Consider the following 17005-nt stretch of genomic DNA (forward strand, 5'->3'; position numbering starts at 1 on the left):
CCTTGGACCTCTTCTTTCAGCATTTAGTTTTTATCTTCAGTTAAGTCTATGCTAATTGTAGTTTCACAGCTTGAAGCAAATTGAGCACAAGTCCCAGCAGTACTAGGTGTTCAGGCATCTCACTAACTTCAGCTCGCTCTTTCTCCACGCTTCAGATCTCTGCACTCTCATTTCTGCAGCCTACAGAACAAGATCTACCACCTCTGAATGTCCTGACTGCGAAGTGGTTGATTGATTCATGAATGCTTTAAGATCCTGAAATGAAAAATCATTAGTGTTACTTCTCTGTTCTTACAGCAGCAGGTATCATGCGAATTTTCCCAGAGCAATTGTTACGCACTAGAGTAAAACCAACAAAAAAGTAGCAGAGTGCCACCTCTGACTTTACGTATTTTATGCTGGTGGTGTGACATCTTTGCTTTCCCCACCTCCCGCTGCAACTCTTCTTCCCCACAAAGCACTTTCTGGCAAAGGCTGCCCAAACACCCCCCCCCATCAGGAAGCTAAACCTTCTGGCCAAAGGGTGCTGAAGGAGACAAAGAGACTTCACCAAAAAACATGGGAATGAAACTCTGTGATCAGCTCTGTGGGAAACTCAACGCCAGAAACCAGCTTAAGGTCTTGTGAAAATTTGGAGACAGGGATGATTTGGAGGGCAAAGCGAAGCAGGAAGCTCCTGGGTGGGTGGGGGGAGAGTAAGGGAGGGTGAGCAGCACCCTGTCCCAGCTAACACTGTTGTGCTTTGTCTGACCTCCACAGTTGTGTGAGCAGAGCTGGGTGCATCAGCCTTAACTTCAAATTTCCTGCTTTTTGTCTGCTCACATCCCAATGACTGCTGTTTGAAACATGGCTGTTATTATGGAGCCCCTGCCCCACAAGCATGTGCGCAGGCCTTTCAGGGACTCCACAGTGCCAGGACTTCTGCTTTCAGGGGATATGGGCTATTGAGATGCAAAGAAAGAAGCATGCCAAATACCTGACTGTGTTAGGCTGGTTAGGCTTGATTATTGTATTCAAGAGGACCTACTGTCACAGTAGCCACATGGTAACACCTCTGTGTGTGGCAGTCCATGGGCCAGCTTATGACTTGTTCAGCTGGGCTGACTTCTCAGCAGAGATTGTCTTAAACACAGACAGCACAATGTCTCTTACCTAGATTTGCAGAGGATTTGGCTTTATAAAACAGGCTCCAATTCACAAAGCTCTTTTCTCTTCCTCTTGCTTCTGCTCTCTTATTGAGCAAATCCAGGATTTTGTCGGAGTGCCTCCTCTTTGGCTCCTGGACCTGACCACATGCCCAGTCTGAGCTCTCAATGTTGTACATGCTGTGACGCAGCACCTGCATGTTTCTCCTGCCTCAGGAAGTCTTGGCCTGCTGGCCACTTACACGTGACTTCTTCAAGCTGGAGGGAAGCAGCAGTGATTTGCCACAGGGGTGGGAAACCCTCCCCCCAAACCAGAGAATACCTCTATGCTGCCGCTCCTTGTCTCTTCCCATCATAGGTCCAACACATGCAGAGTCATCTCCCTGCTCTGTTCTGTTGCAAGAAAATCCCATATCATCCCAGAAACTCTGTCTGTGAGATCATCTATGAAATATTTATTCCCCATGCATGCAAGTGAAAAAGCAGCAGAGAGCCTGTATAATATCGATGGAATCCCTGATAGCCAAATATTGAATTATTTACAGCCTAATTGTGCAAGCAATACTCATGAGATCACTTAGGCTGCAAAATGCAATTAATACATTTCACAAAATTGGTGACTTCTACTTCAGACTTTGTTTCGATGCATTGCTGAGTCCCTAAAAAACAGGTAAGATCACTTTGCAGGAGAAGAACTAGAATATCCACAGACACATGAAATACCCTCAGAGCTTTTTCAGAGTGCTGCGATAAAACCACAGAATGGTTTGGGTTGGAATGGACCTTGAAGACCAAAGTTCCAACCCCCCTGCCATCGTAGGCACACCTCCTGCTAGACCAGGTTTCGCAAAGCCCTGTCCAACCTGGCCTTGAACACTGCCAGGGTGTCCTGGGTTCAGCTATAGCAGTCATTTTTCTCCTGCTTAGTAGCTGGTGCAGTGCTGTGTTTTTTTTTTAACTTTCAGCCTGGGAACAACGCTGATAACACCGATGTTTTTAGTTGTTGCTAAGTAATGTTTATTCCAACCAAGGACTTTCTCAGTCTCATGCTTTGCCAGGGAGGAGGGGAAGCCGGGAGGAAGCAGAGACAGGACACCTGACCCAAACTAGCCAAAGGGGTATTCCATACCACAGCACATCATGCCCAGTATATAAACCGGGGGGAGTTACCCGGAAGGCCCAGATCACTGCTCGGGTCGGGCTGGGTATCGGTCGGCGGGTGGTGAGCAATTGTATCCTCTCCCCTTGTTATTTCACTAATCGTTATTATCATTGGTGGTAGCAGTAGTGGTTTTGTGTTATACCTTAGTTGCGGGACTGCTCTTATCTCAACCCGTGGGAGTTGCATTCTTCCCATTCTCCTCCCCATCCCTCCGGGAGCGGGGGGAGGAAGAAGGGGGGGGGGGGGGGAGTGAGCGAGCGGCTGTGTGGTTCTGAGTTACCAGCTGGGCTCAAACCACGACACAGGGATGGGGCAGCCACAACTTCTCTGGGCAACCTGAGTTGTTCCAGGGTCTCACCATCCTCATAGTAAAGAAATTCTTCCTAGTATCTAAAGTAAATCTAACTTCTTTTCAGTTTAAAGCCATTCCTCCTTGTCCTATAACTACCTGCCCTTGGAAAGGAAAGGGCTGTCAAACCACTAACTAGCTGCACAACTAGCTGCCTGAAGATACACATCTGGAGCCATTTCAGATGCTCAGGTGAATCCTACCTGGCTGCTAGCTGTTGTTCCAGAAGGGCACAGATCTCCTGTAGGTCTTTTGTTACATCTGAAACTCTCAGACAAATGCCCTGGATACTCCAAGGCACCTCAGATGGCATTAAATACATATATGCACGACAAAGAATTGAGCCTATGTGACCGCTGGCCCTGGCAGACCTCCCAGCACAGGGAGCAGTGACCAAGAACTGCAACACTCCCTGTGCTGCAGCATCCTGCGTCTCCTTGTTACTGCAATGCTTGCTGTGTAGCTGTAATGCAGTACTTCACACATGTACTAAAGGTCCTCCTTTCTGCCCGACCTACAGCAGATAGAGCAGATTAGCCACTGAACTCATTGAACTTTGACTTCCAGATGGAGCTTTTTTGTCCAGTCCCAGGAACACAGGTTGATGTGGCAGTTGTCACAGGGACTTGTCTATTTCTCTAATGCCAAACATCTCTCGAGCCCTCTCTCTTATTAGTAAATATATACCTGAACCCTGACACCTAAAGTAGTTCACAAATTGCATCTCTTAAAACACTCTTATATTCTGTATTCCTCATTACATTCTACTCCTGGCAGAGCTTTGGAGGGGATCACCTCCTTCCCAAGCATTTCAGCAGCATTTAGCAACCATCCCTTGAAATCACTGGAGTTGAACAAGGCTCTGGGCAGTCTGCTTTGGCCTTAGGATGGTAACAAGCACCAAAAAAAAAAGGGGGGGGGGGGGGGAAGTCTGAGCCAGTATTACAATGATGTCCTCACTGGGCCTAATAACACTCATTTCCTCTCAAGACGAGACACATCATGTATGTCTAAAACCCTCAGCCTATCCCAATTTACAAATTCTAGTACAGCTGTAGATATAAAGAGCCAGCCAAAACTAATTATGACAGATTAAGGAACAAAGCAACATACAGCAATGGCCTCTTGTTAAACTGAAACATCTGATACAAACCAAGCAATTTCAGCCCCTCCTTAAGCTCTTGCTTGTCTTGTTCACCATCTCTTGCATTTTTCTGCTGATCGGCATCATCTGAACATGGTTTACTCAGATGTACCCAGGCTCTCATTGAGCAGCTTTGCCAGCAACAGCAGTGGCCTCCACTGAGACAGCCAAGAAAGCAGGTTTGCAGGAAGCCCACCTCCTGCAGGCCTGCACAGGTGGGGTTTGTTCCTTTGGTTTTATTGTTATCACGCTTTTGTTACATTTAGCGTTGGCAGGCAGAGAAGGACAATTAAAGCCTCTGCTTATGACAGAGGACAAACGTCTTTATTTCAGCCAGGTACTTTTCCTTCTCTTCCTTCCCACCCTCTTTTCCTTATGTGAGAGACAAAGGTAGACAGACAGATGACTTTGCTTGTATAATATACATCTCAAAAGCTGATAAGAAAACAAGCCAGTGTCTGTTTTATAGGCAGAAGGACCTGAGGGAGGAAACAGCAACATGATTTACCTGAAGGCACTGGCAGAGCTGGGAGGAGATCCCAGATTGGGAAGGTGGTTATGCCTTTACAAAGCCAAAACTTCTGTAGCGCTTTTTTTTTTTTTTGGTTGTTTTACAAATATTATTCATTGTTCAAAATGAAAAAAGGAGGCCATTTGGTTATCAAATACAAGAAAATCTGTAAGGTTTTACCCCTCTTCTCTTTTCATTTTGTTTGAAAGTGTATATTGAAAGCAGGGTAAGGGTATGGCCAGCTCTACCTTCTAAACTCCTGTTTAGTAGGAGAGGAAAAAGATTGCTCTGAGACAAGCAAATGCAGAGTTACCCAGGGGCTGAAGATACTAGGTCACTTGGACCATCAGCTCTTTGGAAAATGAGTGCCAAGTGCTGCCTTACAGGATCTTTCTCCAGACTGTCTCTGACCACAACAAATAAGTCCCTATCCACTGGATGCTGGTGGAAGAAAATAAGCCACCCACCAGCATGGTTGGTGCTTTCTGTAGTGTATCACCAACTGGTGGGTGTCTCACAACCCAGCTCTAGGTGCTGTGTACAGCAGGGAAGGTGCTCTTGGTTTCCTAACAGCCCTGAATATGAAAGGGTGAGTTAGATGGCAGCAGGCTTTGTATACCTCACTATTTTGAGCACCCTAGGCTTGTTAGAGGTGTGATCTCCATTGGAAAACACTCTTTGCTACAAGCATGTTAATGAACATAGAAGAAAACGGGCATACTTTCCCCACTTGCCACTATACTTTTCAGTTGCTCATCTGCTCCTTTCCCCTCCTCCCTGTTATTCTGCAATAGCTGTTAGTTGCTGAAGAAGCTGAAGAAACAATTAAGATACTTCAGAAAAAGCAGATAATTTCTCACATGCCATGCTGAGTACCCAGCAGATGTGAGTCAAGATATACACCTTCTGTTTTCGGGCAAGTATTCTCAAGGGTTTAGATAAAAATAATAAGGATGAGGGGTTTCAGTAAAAATCAGATTATTTTTAAGTGGAAGGTCTCTAGGGGGTATTAACATGCCACCATCTTCTTGTGTGTGGGATCCCATAGCATTAGTTGTGTGTAATTAAAGAAATTAAGCCAGTAATCAGGCTAGACAGGGATTCAGGCAGGAAAGTGGTAATGGGGGCTACAGCAAATTGGGTTGGTTGCAAATATCAGACACCTTCTCATTTAGTAGATGGTTTAAAGGCAGAACAAATAAGATGCCTACAGGGAGCTCTTCACCCCCAGAAGATTGTAGCAAGTCTCAAGAGCCAGGATTTGATCCTAATGGTTTTGGTCACCACAGTTCAGCCAACAAGGAAATGATACAGTGGGAGAAATGCTGTGATGGTCTGGAGCCAGATCTCAGTTGACACAGGGTGTTGCAACTTTACTGAAGCATTTGGCCCACATTCAACGTAAGAGTCCATGGAAGATATTTCTTTCCACTATCCCCCTTTTAATTCATCTCCAGCATCTGTCATCACACAAAAGGGGACGGAGGCAGCAGAGCCAGCATTACACTAACTGGCTTGCTGAGCCAGCCACAGACATTGGCCATCTTCTGGCCATGATGAAGACTGGACAATTAAGAAAATGTTTTCATTAGCCTCACTCACCTGAAAAATAATTAGCAGCCAACTCCCATTTCAAAAGGTAGCCTGGCAAAGAGTCAAGAAATGAAAACCAGTGGCAAATAGGTTGCAAACACAAACAATAAATAACCAAGTCTGTGATGATCCACCATCTTGAACGATTTTCAGTATCCAACACCAGGATTTTCTGTGCTCAGACACATAAATTTCAGGCATTCATACTCTGCCAATATTTTAAGTCATGCCCATAAAGCATATCTGAACAGGATTTAAGCTGATGAAAAGCAAGGTGTTACTTTTAAAGGGGCTTGGTGACCCTGCGAATGGAGCCGATGGCTTCAGTCCAGCAGATGACAACCCACTGAATTAGAGAAAAATTTGCCACCACAATTCTTAGTGTCACGAAAGGTGTGAAAGAAAACGTGGCCCTCCCAGGATGTGCACAACCATATTTCCGATGCCACAGATGGTAGCCTGAAAGGCTGCAGGTTTTTTGCCTTGCCTTTTCATAAAGCATTATTTAGTCTTTGCTGTTTTCAGGGAGACATTTTAGATATAGTAAGCTTATGAAGAGACACATCCCACTTGAATAATTGTCAAAACACCTCTTCCTTTCAAGTCACCAACTCTCAGTGAGAGGGAGAAGAAGAAATAAAGAAACATTGAGCCAAAGCCCATAAACAGATTTCTGTGTGTGAGTGCAAGATGAGCCTGGGAAAAGCAAAACAATTCATCTACCCAAGAGTGGCTTTACAGGGAAAGGTTAAGGAATAATAAAGAGGGATTTAGATCGCACCACTTTACACACATTTATGAGGAAGAAATTCAACACCCAGATAACAAATTCAGTTCAGGTTTTACTTCCTCTCTCCCTCCCCCCTCACCTCCCCTTAGAGATGGCATACCCTTCCATTTGTAAATTAATTTAAATACTTCCAGGTTAGCAAAATGTCTTAACTTTGACGTGCCCCAAATTACAAAACAGAAACAAAATCTCTTGACAAAGGGTAAGAAAAAAATATAATCCAAGCCCAAACCTCTTTTCCTAAGCTGAAGTTTATGGTCTGTGAGCTGGCTGCCCTCCAGAGTCTGACACAATGTCTGGAGCACCCAGAGCAGCTGGAATTAATTTTCTTCCTCCAAATCTATGCACTTTCATATGAAGTCGTGTTTTGGCACTGCCGCCTAAGCGAGAGTTCAGTGCAAAAAATCTAACCCCGTCCGTGTTTCTTTGCAACCCAACACTTGCTGAGCAAACAGCGAAGAAGGGGAAGAGGACAAAAAAAAAAAGTTAGAGAAAGAAAAGAAAAGCCCTTTCCCTTCCCCCACACATACACAGACGACTGTACCAAACAGGGGGGCTATTCATGGCTGTTCAGAAATGGGTCACAAGGAGAAATGTTTGCAGATAAAACCAACACTTTTTTTTTCTTTTTTTTTTTTTTTTTCTTCTTCCCCCCTTTTTTTTTTTTTCCTTTTTTTTTTAAATAAACATCATGGAGACCCCTGGAAGGCGCTGGGGATGTTCGAGAGTCAAGGTTCTGCTGATCCCTTCCGCCTCCCATTTGCATGGCTCCCACGCCAGCCCTGATGCGCAGCCCTGCTCCGGAGGGGTCTGGACCCCATCAAGCCACCTCCTCCAAGTCCAAGCCGCCATGGGGAGCCTGGGGGGGGCCATGTGGGCATCACACTGCTGCTCCTCGCTTGGGTTGGTGGTGGGGCCGGGGGGGAGGAGGGAGGCGTCCAAGGCACTCCCAGGCAGTCCCGTCACAAAATCACGCACTGGAGTCTGTGGGAGCCTGTGGCTCTATCCCCTCGCCATTTGGTCTTTTTCTTCTTCTTCTGGCTTTTCTCTGGGATCTGTTGCCTGTTTTGGGAAATAGACAGGAAAATAAGCAGATGAGACACAAGGCTGTCTCAGACATTAGCATCTTGAGCCCTGGGCAGCCAGCAGAATGGCATCTTGGCGTGCATATGTATATCTCCATATACTCTTCCACCACCACGTGGCTTTTAATGCCATACAGCTAACAAGACAACTGCCTGCATTTTTAAGGAAAGAGGAAAGAAGCCATAAGCAAACGTTAAGGCTAGTGGCAAGGATGTATGTCCTGCCAGGACACTATGCCTCCAGTTGCCCTGGGTGAACTGCTGCCTCCTCCCCTGCCAGGGGCCTGCTCTGGGAAACAGAGCAACATCATCCATCACACTGCTGCTAGTGCTCATTAGGGAAGAAGATGAAAGAGATACAGAGTGCACAAAGAAATAAACCCTCTTGGAATGATCTGCTTTCAGCCGGCATTGCCCTTAGCCAGCTGCACTGCTGTGGTCTTGGTTATGGAGGGGGGGGGCTAAACTATAATAATGAACAAACAGAATCTGCTGCCAAAGGGGCTCTGGCCACCCGTGGAAGTTGTGAAGAGCACTAGAGCATGGAGAGCGAGCTGAGCCCTGAAAGATGTCCCTGGCTGTCTGAAGTCACAGCCACCCAAAGCATGCAGCTGCGAGCACCGGCAGCTTCCATAGATTCAAACAGTGTCTAAATCACCAACCTGAGAGTTTGAATAGTTCAATATCAGTGTCTTTGCTACGTTATATGCCAGACCCTAAACTGAGTGTTTAGACCAAGTTATCCAGACCAGGATGAGACATAGCTGAGGGACAAATCATTATGGCTTTAGTTGGCGTTTTTCTTACTGCCTCAGCTCCTGAATGTTTGCAACTACCTGAAAAACTCAGCTTTGACTAGTAAGATTTTTTTTCAGTGAGTATGAAGGCTGAAGGCATGAAAAACATAAAACTTTAAAGCTCAAATAAGCAGCCACAAGCTGTTCACAATGTTCTGGAACCATTTTAGAGATCCAAAAAACCACATCCCACGCCTGCTCAAGACTTCTGCTGTGACAGTCCCTGTGTATGCACTGCTGCAGCATAAAAGGGGTATCAGGAAATTTAAAAGGTCTACTGGGCAGATTCAATCACCCTCCTCCTTTGTACTTCCAGACAACAGTTTCCTGCACAAAGCTAAATAAACTGGGAATCAGTCAAGTGCAAGGAGCACAAACAGTGCCAACTCTGAGTGTCTTCACCTTGCAAACGCACATGGGCTCTGAGGAGCCTCTACATTTGTAAAGCACTCCAGGAATGACATAGTTATTAGGGAGCTGTAAATTTACATTTTATTTCGATAAGCTCATTTAAAAACAGAAAAGCAATACTTGGTAGGTGATGCCATCCTATGGCTGAGGACAGTTTGCAATGATGTCCAAAGACCAAGTGAAGCTGTTTTGTGGCAAATGACCAACTAGATCACACGGCATCTCTCTTCTGACTTAACCCAAGTTCCAGCTTTTGTGAACACTTCTGGTGTCCCTAACGCTATGGAGGGTTTTACCTGGCTGGCCATGACTTTCATGGTGACTACTCAGGGAACTGGGTGCATAACCTATTTTTGAAGTTATGAAGAGCATTTTCAGGGCTTGAATTTAGTGATGTGTTATTACAGCATTCCTTCCAGACTGTCTGGAGATGTGTTATGTAGAGAAAGCAAACAGAGCCTCACCATCTTATTTTGGCTTTGGGTTTTTTCCCTGCAGAGTGGAATAGATGGTGGCGAGAGCTTGCTGTAACACAAAAGTAATATCTAGCCAGCCAATGCTGAGTTACAGAACAGTTGAGAAATAGCTTGGGACATTTCCAGCTCAGCTCTGTATTCTCCAAAGACTTTCTGCCCCCTGCTTTTGAGACATGTGGGAAGAGTGGGCAGTACCATCTGTTTTTGATGGAGGCTGACTCGAGTCTGTGCTAAGATATTCACAAGTACAAATACACTGTGAATAAATGCCTCATGGTTTAACTGCCGAGAGAGGCACTTTGACTGCATGGTGGGGAAGAGCATGATTTCAGCTCAGCACCCTCCCAAAACATGAAAAATGAGGGCCCAGAAAAATCTGGCAGACAACTGGTGCCAGAAAAACAAATCTTCTCAGAGATATTTGAGGTTATCAGCCAAGACGCCAAGATGTGCATGCAGCTCTTTTCCTGCAGGGTAGCCAGCATTTTGGAAGGCAGTCCCTCCCTGCCGGCAGCCGGAGCAGGGGTTCGCCCAGAGAGCAGGCGTTTGCCAAAGCGAGAAAAGGCAGCCCATGCCAAAACTGGGAACAAACCTCTGTAGTCTGAGGAGGAAACCTGTGGCGTAGCCATTAGGTCATGCTGCTTCTCATACAAAGCTGCTTAATTTTTTCCATTTAGTGAGCAGAAAATGTTACAAGTCACCTACAGCACTAGAATATTGTAGATTTTTTTTGCCAGTCCTTTCTAACCTCTGGCAATAAGAGACCCTGAGAGGAAAAAGCTATGAAAACCCAAATTACTGGTCCAGAGCTTTTAATGCCAGCCTTTTAAAGCTGATCATTATAGTAGGCTTTGCACTGTTCATTGAATAATATAATTTAATCACTGCCACAGCTAGTTCTCAACCTGCCTAGTACTGATGTCCTGCAAGGGTAACTAAGAGCTAGTAACATGCCTGTGCAGATACAGGACAAGAAAGTTTAATAAACCCTAGAAATCTTCCACCCCCAACCAAACCACCTGACCTCAGAAGTTGGCTCCTGGCTCTCTGGGCCAGGACTCCTGCATGTTCCACCTACAGGCAATAAGCAAGTGAAGATCTTCCAGCTTACCTTATTACCCTCACGAGGTCGTGGAAGGCCTTGTCAACGTTTAGAGGTGGGTCCTTGGCGCTAGTTTCTATATAGGGAATCTGGAGGAGAAAAGCATATCATGGAAGAAATTAGTAACAGCCTGTTGGTAGCTACCAACAGCATGTTGGTAGCAAACCAGTTTCAAGATGCAAAACCCTAAAGGCTGGAGAAATTGGGTGCCTAAGAGACCAGGGAAATATAGGTAAACAAAGTGTTGTCATGGCACTGCTATCAACACCTTCACCCTCACAGCAAGGTCACCGAGTGCTTAACAAGAGGTCCGGAATAAGCACCAGGCAAACCAGCTGCTATCAGAGCTCTGGGTTTATAATAATCATAGGCTTCATGTTGTCAGATGTTCTCTCCCCCTAAGCTGTGCTTGCAGACATGAAAATAGCCGAAGGTTGCTGAAAGACGAGCACTTGCCAAAATTCTTGCTTGCCACATTTTATTAGGACTACTGCATGAATATTTCATGACTACAATTCCCCTTCAGTGTAAAATGATCTTCTCCTTCAAAGTCTGACAGCCAGATGGGGCCTCCTGGAGTGCTTGTCCAGCATGCTGGCTGATTTATAAAGCTGCCTCTGATAAGGTATTTTTGTACATGGCCTTTTCCAAAGTGTGCACGTACAGATGGGTGCAACATGTTATATTGCAGTTTAGGTGTCCTGGATCCTACAGAAATGAGCTTCCTTGGGGAGGGGAAGGAGTGAACCTGCCCTGCCAAACTTCCATTGTGGCTTGTTTAGAAACACTGCACAGCTTGCCGTTTAGGCACAGCAAGCTGCCAAGAGGTCTCAAGCTTGTTTGCCTTTACTTTTCCATTCACTTCCTCCTAGGGAGTTGTAGTCTCCCTCTGGGTGTTCAGGACTGCCAGCATTTAGAGGTGATTAGTGGAGTAGGGTGCGATCTACATCCATCTAAGACCAATTTCTCAGGCTAAACTACAGCACAAAGAATGCAGAGCTAATATGGTGGGCTAGATTTATGTAGGCTTAACAACCTTGTAACTTCATTATCTTTAACAAGTTCATTTCCTACAGACATCTGGGTATACTTCCTAATGTCTGACTCCACCTTTTCACTCCAGGAGAGTGCACTTTCTTCCCTCAATTTGAACATTTCTCACCACTTGCCGACGCTTTGTACAAATGGCTTTGTGATGGCCACAGTGTTGCTACAGCCTGGTGCTCGCAGAGCTTCTCGTTTCAGTGATGCTTTAATTCAGCTCCAAATGAGCTGAGAATTCAATTCTGAATGCCTGTAACAGGACTTAGAACAACCAATTAAACAATCCTGAAAACTTACATTATGTTTTGTTGCCATTTCTCTTCCCTGTTCTCTTGTAATTTTCCGTAAATGCATTAGATCAACTTTGTTCGCCACCAAAATCATTGGAAAGGACTCTCTGGAAAAAATCAAAATCACCACCCAATTATTAGCAAACTACAACAAAAAATGCTAAGCATAAGTTTCACTTTCTGATGCTGACATCATTTAACATTCTCAGCTACAGACAGACCACATATATAACAGACCAAATGAACACACTTCAGCCCCCAGACTGTGCTACACATATGTTCATATTGCAAAAATTCGCTTCTCAAGTTCCATGCATGCACACATTCATCCTTATTTGCAGGCACTTCAGGGACTTTGTGTCATTGTTTTTGCAATGCCTGAAGATCCAATTAGATGAAGAAAGAACTACAGAATTAGTCAGGAAATTAACTGAGACATAGAGACAGATCTTGAACAGGAGATCGGGACTCTTTTGTAACAGTTAAGGCACCTCAGTAACTATGTATCTTGGCACCTGCTCCACACTACAAGGTAACAAGGTATGTGGAGGAACTGGGGTCAGTTCATGTCCTGGTCATCCACTGAAAGCAACCATTGGGGAAGGAAAGATGTACTCGGATAGCTGGAGTTCAGAGAGACATCAAATGGGGTAGAAGAGATCCCCATGACCTGTTACCTCACGAAAAATTGAAAGACTGGCAGGGGTAGCTGGAAGGAGGCTGGAGGGAACCAGCTTAGTCTCACCAAGCTTCCAGATGCTGTTACCTACCATCTTCTGCTTCTAACCCTAGAGCAAAGGCACGATGAACAACCATCCTTTTCTACCAAAACCATTTACTTCTGTAATAATGCTCAGTACTTCACTTTACCAGGCATATAAGTGACTGTATTCAGCTACTGCCTGAGAAAAGCCCCACCTAACCACGGCATGTCCAGTGTGAGGCTCCCCAGATGAGGTGCGCGCGTCAGGCTCTCACCTGGCAGAAACCTCCATAGCTACAGTGATTAAACAGAACCAAAACAGCCCATGCCACGGGAGGTCCTGGCAGTGCAGTGCTGCCCACCCCACATCACATACTGGAGCCTCTCCTGGCTCAAGTGTTCAAGGCCAGGTTGGATAGGGCTTTGAGCAACCTGATCTCGTGGAAGGTGTCCCTGATCATGGCAGGGTCGCTTGAACTAGATGATTGCTAAGGTCCCTTCTGACCCAAACCGTTCTTTGGTTCTATGATTCTGCGATTTCTTTGGCTGCATGACACAGAGAGCAAAGTCGTGCTTCAGAGCCTTTACTCACTGCTAGGAGGGAGGAGGTCCCTTCTGATAACTGACAGTTACTGCGGTATTAGTTTCTCACATTTAACTTTAAACCCTCCAAAAATTATTCCAGTGTTCTCTGCTGTAACAGAGCTGATTTTATTGGGGTAAGGAGCAGCTGGCTGTACTCATTTCTGCATAAAACACTTCTCTAAGTAACTCTGGATTTTCAAACTGCGTTTCTGTGCCATTTTTCATCGAGATGATATGGGCTTCATCTTCTCCCTGGCACATCGCCCCATTGCTCTGGCTAGAAAAACACTGTACTGCATTCTGCATTTTAAATGAGTCTTACAAGTTATTCATTCTGCTAATGTGGCTTTGATTTAATTTTAATACCTACGCATTGATATATCTTGACTCTGATCATTCTGGAGCAAAACACTTGCTTGTCTGGATTATTTGATTCCTTTTTGGCTTGCAGCACATTGATAAGAAAGGGATTACATTTGGACAGTATCTCATTTGCCTTGTTTACAGCAGGCATAAAACTCTATGGGGATTTTGTTCCCTGTTGAAAGCCGTACGATTGCTAGTTGGACAAAGCTACTAGAAAATTTTACTGTAATGAAGATTTTGGAAATAAACAGGAGGAAGGCTTTGAACAGCTCTGCTAACACAGCAGCCTGCAATTCCTTTGGATTTTAAGTTGCCAAAACTGACTGCTAGCTTGAAAACCAGGACGATGCTCTGCTCCCAGCTACCCGCAGGTCTGGCAGGAAGGTTCCTTTACTCACACTGCTCCTACTGCTGTGATTTGTTGAGTGAGCTCAGGTTTAGGATGAAACGTTAAGCTTCTCATGCTCTGCGCTTCGGTGGCATTGAGCACAGAAACACAAACAACCTCACCAGCCTGTTTCACTTCCTGCTTCTCACATGCTGGCTACGGTGTTTGCACAGCGTACGCCGGGGTAGAAGTTTCAGTCCAGAGCAAAATAATGAATACCACATCTTATTTTCACAAGGTTAAATTAGATAAAACTGACAGTGGTTTGGGGCAGGTTACAGGAAAGGCTGTCCCATCTTCTTTAGCTTTCAGAAACAGATTTAATTTGCCTCAAGCCGAGCTGGCAGTGAAGAAAAGACTGTCATGATCTGGGAGGCTGACTGACCGACGTTGTTCTTCATTTAGATGAAATCAAAGGGTGGGTTTTCCTTTACTTTTCACTCTTGTGGTCTCCCCTCTGAATGCTTTACGGGAAGAGCTGTCAGCTGTGAACCTCACATGATACGAGTCCACCCTTCCTGTGGGGAAGTTATTCAGAGCTGTGAAAGGAAGCCAGCAACGAGGCCTGAACCCTCTGGTGGCTTTTTTTGATGACTTCCATAATTAAAAGCCATTATGAATGGAAAAACTAAGTGTTTCAAAGCTGCAGACATATAAGGGCTTAATTCACACCCCACCCAGTGAGGATGGATTCATCACCTCTTGAACTAGGGTGGGAAGAGGGAGTTATCTCTGAGATAAACTGGCAGCTTCCCCTCGCTCTGTCACGATGCATTTGCTTACCATCGTTAAACTCTCAGTGCTACCTTCTCCCATGCACGCACAAGGAGAGGAGCAGGCGACCTTTTTTGCTTACTCCCCAGTCATGCAGAGATGCTTTATTCACTGAAAATGGTTGCTGCAGAGCACGATCCATTAACTGCATTACACCTCTTGAAAGTAATACAGTTCCTTTCCCTTCAAGACACTTGTCCACAGCTTCAAATCATGCAGGACCTTGTAAGGTTTGTTTGTCACAAACTGAAGCCAGGGAAAGGAGGATGCTGCCAGGACACACAAGGTGATTGGGGCCGAATGCTTACTGACTCCCTGCTGACATTCCCAAAGTGTCCACATTATGCACGAAGCATCCTTCTTCCCCTCTTCAGAGCCAAACTGGTTACCTTCAAAGGTGTCTGATCTGCCTTCCTCACACTGCTGTGCCAGACCACAGTGGCAGGAGTTTCTCACTTCCAGACCCATTTTCACTCCATCATAACACTACTGAACTTTTCCACATTGAAAGCACTACATGCTTATTAGAAGAGGTAAAACACTTCTTATTGCTCATATGTAGGTGTACAAACCTACACACAAGGATTTGCCCTGGGACACCCAGGAGACAAAAGGCAGCATGAGACATGCAGCCTCCCCAGTGCACAGTCTCCTGCAGCAGGAGCAGGGTCAGGCAGCGCCTGGCTTCACAGCACCCACCTGTCCTTGACTCTGAGGATCAGCTGGTGGAACCGGTCCACGTGCTCAAAGCTGGCCTTGTCCGTCACTGAGTAGACTATAAGAAAACCATCTCCAGTCCTCATGTACTGCTCCCGCATTGCGCTGAATTCCTCTTGGCCTGCAGTATCCAGAACTAGGACAGAAGAAACAAAGGGTTTCAGGTACTGTGAGGACCTGCAGCTGCTGTCACTGCTATGTGTCCTACATGGCTTTTCTGACTCCACTGGGCTTGGTCCTCTCAAAAGCTGCAAGATTTGATGGTAACAAATTGGATGGAAAAGGTGGTTTCTTGCTACAAAACAAACAACGCTCCCAGACCCCACTCATCACCATGTGCCTATGCTGGGAGCAGATGGAGGGGAAGAAGACTACCTGGATTTTACTTTCCTTTTCCAGTACCAAATACTGACCGCTGAACCTGGGGAGTTACTTCTCTGACAAGATATGGCTCAAAGTTTTTTGCAGCCCTCCGTTATTCCCTCTCCCAGCTTTCTCTGTTCCCCTCATGGAAAAACCCAAGACTAGAAGAGTAAGCAAATGCAAATTTAAATGTCAGGGACAATCTACAACCTGCATGGTGAAGCAGAGCTGGGAGACAACCCAGAGTAATAGCTACAAGCATTTTCTTTTTATCAGTACCTGGATATTACTTCTACGCTATTATGTGCTTTCAGAGCAAGACAGTACAGCCTTGAGAAGGAGGGTTGAACAAGAGGATGAACAAGAGAAGTTCATCACTTTAGGCTATGCCAGTACAAACATGGTATGAGCTCACAGTGCATCAGCTGCTCAGAAAAAATATTCCTAATGCATCGTTGTATCCTAGAGACAAACACAGGACCTTCATAACAACTGGGAATGTTTTGACATCCCAGTCAACTGGGCTGGGGGGGGAAACTATTTCCACCTCCACTGTACAGCCACATCGTAAGCATCTGCTGCCCACAAGTGATGGGGAAAGCCCAGGGCAGTGGCGGATGGAGGCTGTGGCAGGAGCATACTGCTGACAGAGCAGCAAAGCTTGATACAGGTTTTTCTAGTCTGAGTAGGCCTACAGTCCTAGCAAGATGTTCCCGTAGGGGTAAGCACTCAGTCTGCCCCAATTTCCAGATGGGGCCAGGATAAAGCCCACTTTACTGCTGGTGTTACTTGCTGAATCAGCATGGGTGGCCACAGGTGGACATGCTGCATGTCACAGTGCACCCCACAAGCCAGCCCACACACTTTCACTATATGTCTGCAGGAAAGGCAGCTATGCTGGAGGACCTAGAGACCTTACTTGGTGATAGCAGGCCCTTAAAGCCTTCAACTTCATTCGCCTGCCTTAGCTGATCTTGAATGTCCATTTCCATGAGCCCTTACAGTGAAAATAGCTTCTAGAGACCCTGAGATTTAGGCTTGTTTGCCAAGCAACTGGAGCTTGCTGGAAAGTCACGGGTGTCTCTTCATAGCTTTTTATCCTTTCACTGTGCTTCTCCCATCTAAATCTAAGAAACAAGGCTCTCAGCTCAAAGGCATCCAGGGTATTCTTAAGGACTATACAAAAAAGAAAAAAAAAGAAAAAAGAAAA

General features: G+C 45.5%; 1 protein-coding gene across 14 annotated transcripts in view; it reads right to left on the bottom strand.

The window, feature by feature from the left end:
• Positions 1–4084: 4084 nt before the first annotated feature.
• Positions 4085–17005, bottom strand: part of MRAS (muscle RAS oncogene homolog) — a 41857-nt gene continuing 28936 nt past the window's right edge. For 9 of the 14 annotated variants that reach the window (XM_030486010.1, XM_030486005.1, XM_030486015.1 and 6 more), the window contains 4 exons: positions 15415–15568; positions 11907–12006; positions 10575–10654; positions 4085–7756 (listed from right to left, as the gene is read on the bottom strand). In XM_030486010.1, coding sequence (XP_030341870.1) covers positions 7657–7756; positions 10575–10654; positions 11907–12006; positions 15415–15568 — 434 coding nt within the window. In that variant the 3' untranslated portion in view covers positions 4085–7656. The remainder of the gene's footprint in view (positions 7757–10574; positions 10655–11906; positions 12007–15414; positions 15569–17005) is intronic. The other 5 variants (XM_030486008.1, XM_030486009.2, XM_030486002.1 and 2 more) reach the window with 1 other exon arrangement.

The sequence above is a fragment of the Strigops habroptila genome, chromosome 5, assembly GCF_004027225.2.
Source record: "Strigops habroptila isolate Jane chromosome 5, bStrHab1.2.pri, whole genome shotgun sequence".
Lineage (NCBI taxonomy): Eukaryota > Metazoa > Chordata > Aves > Psittaciformes > Psittacidae > Strigops > Strigops habroptila.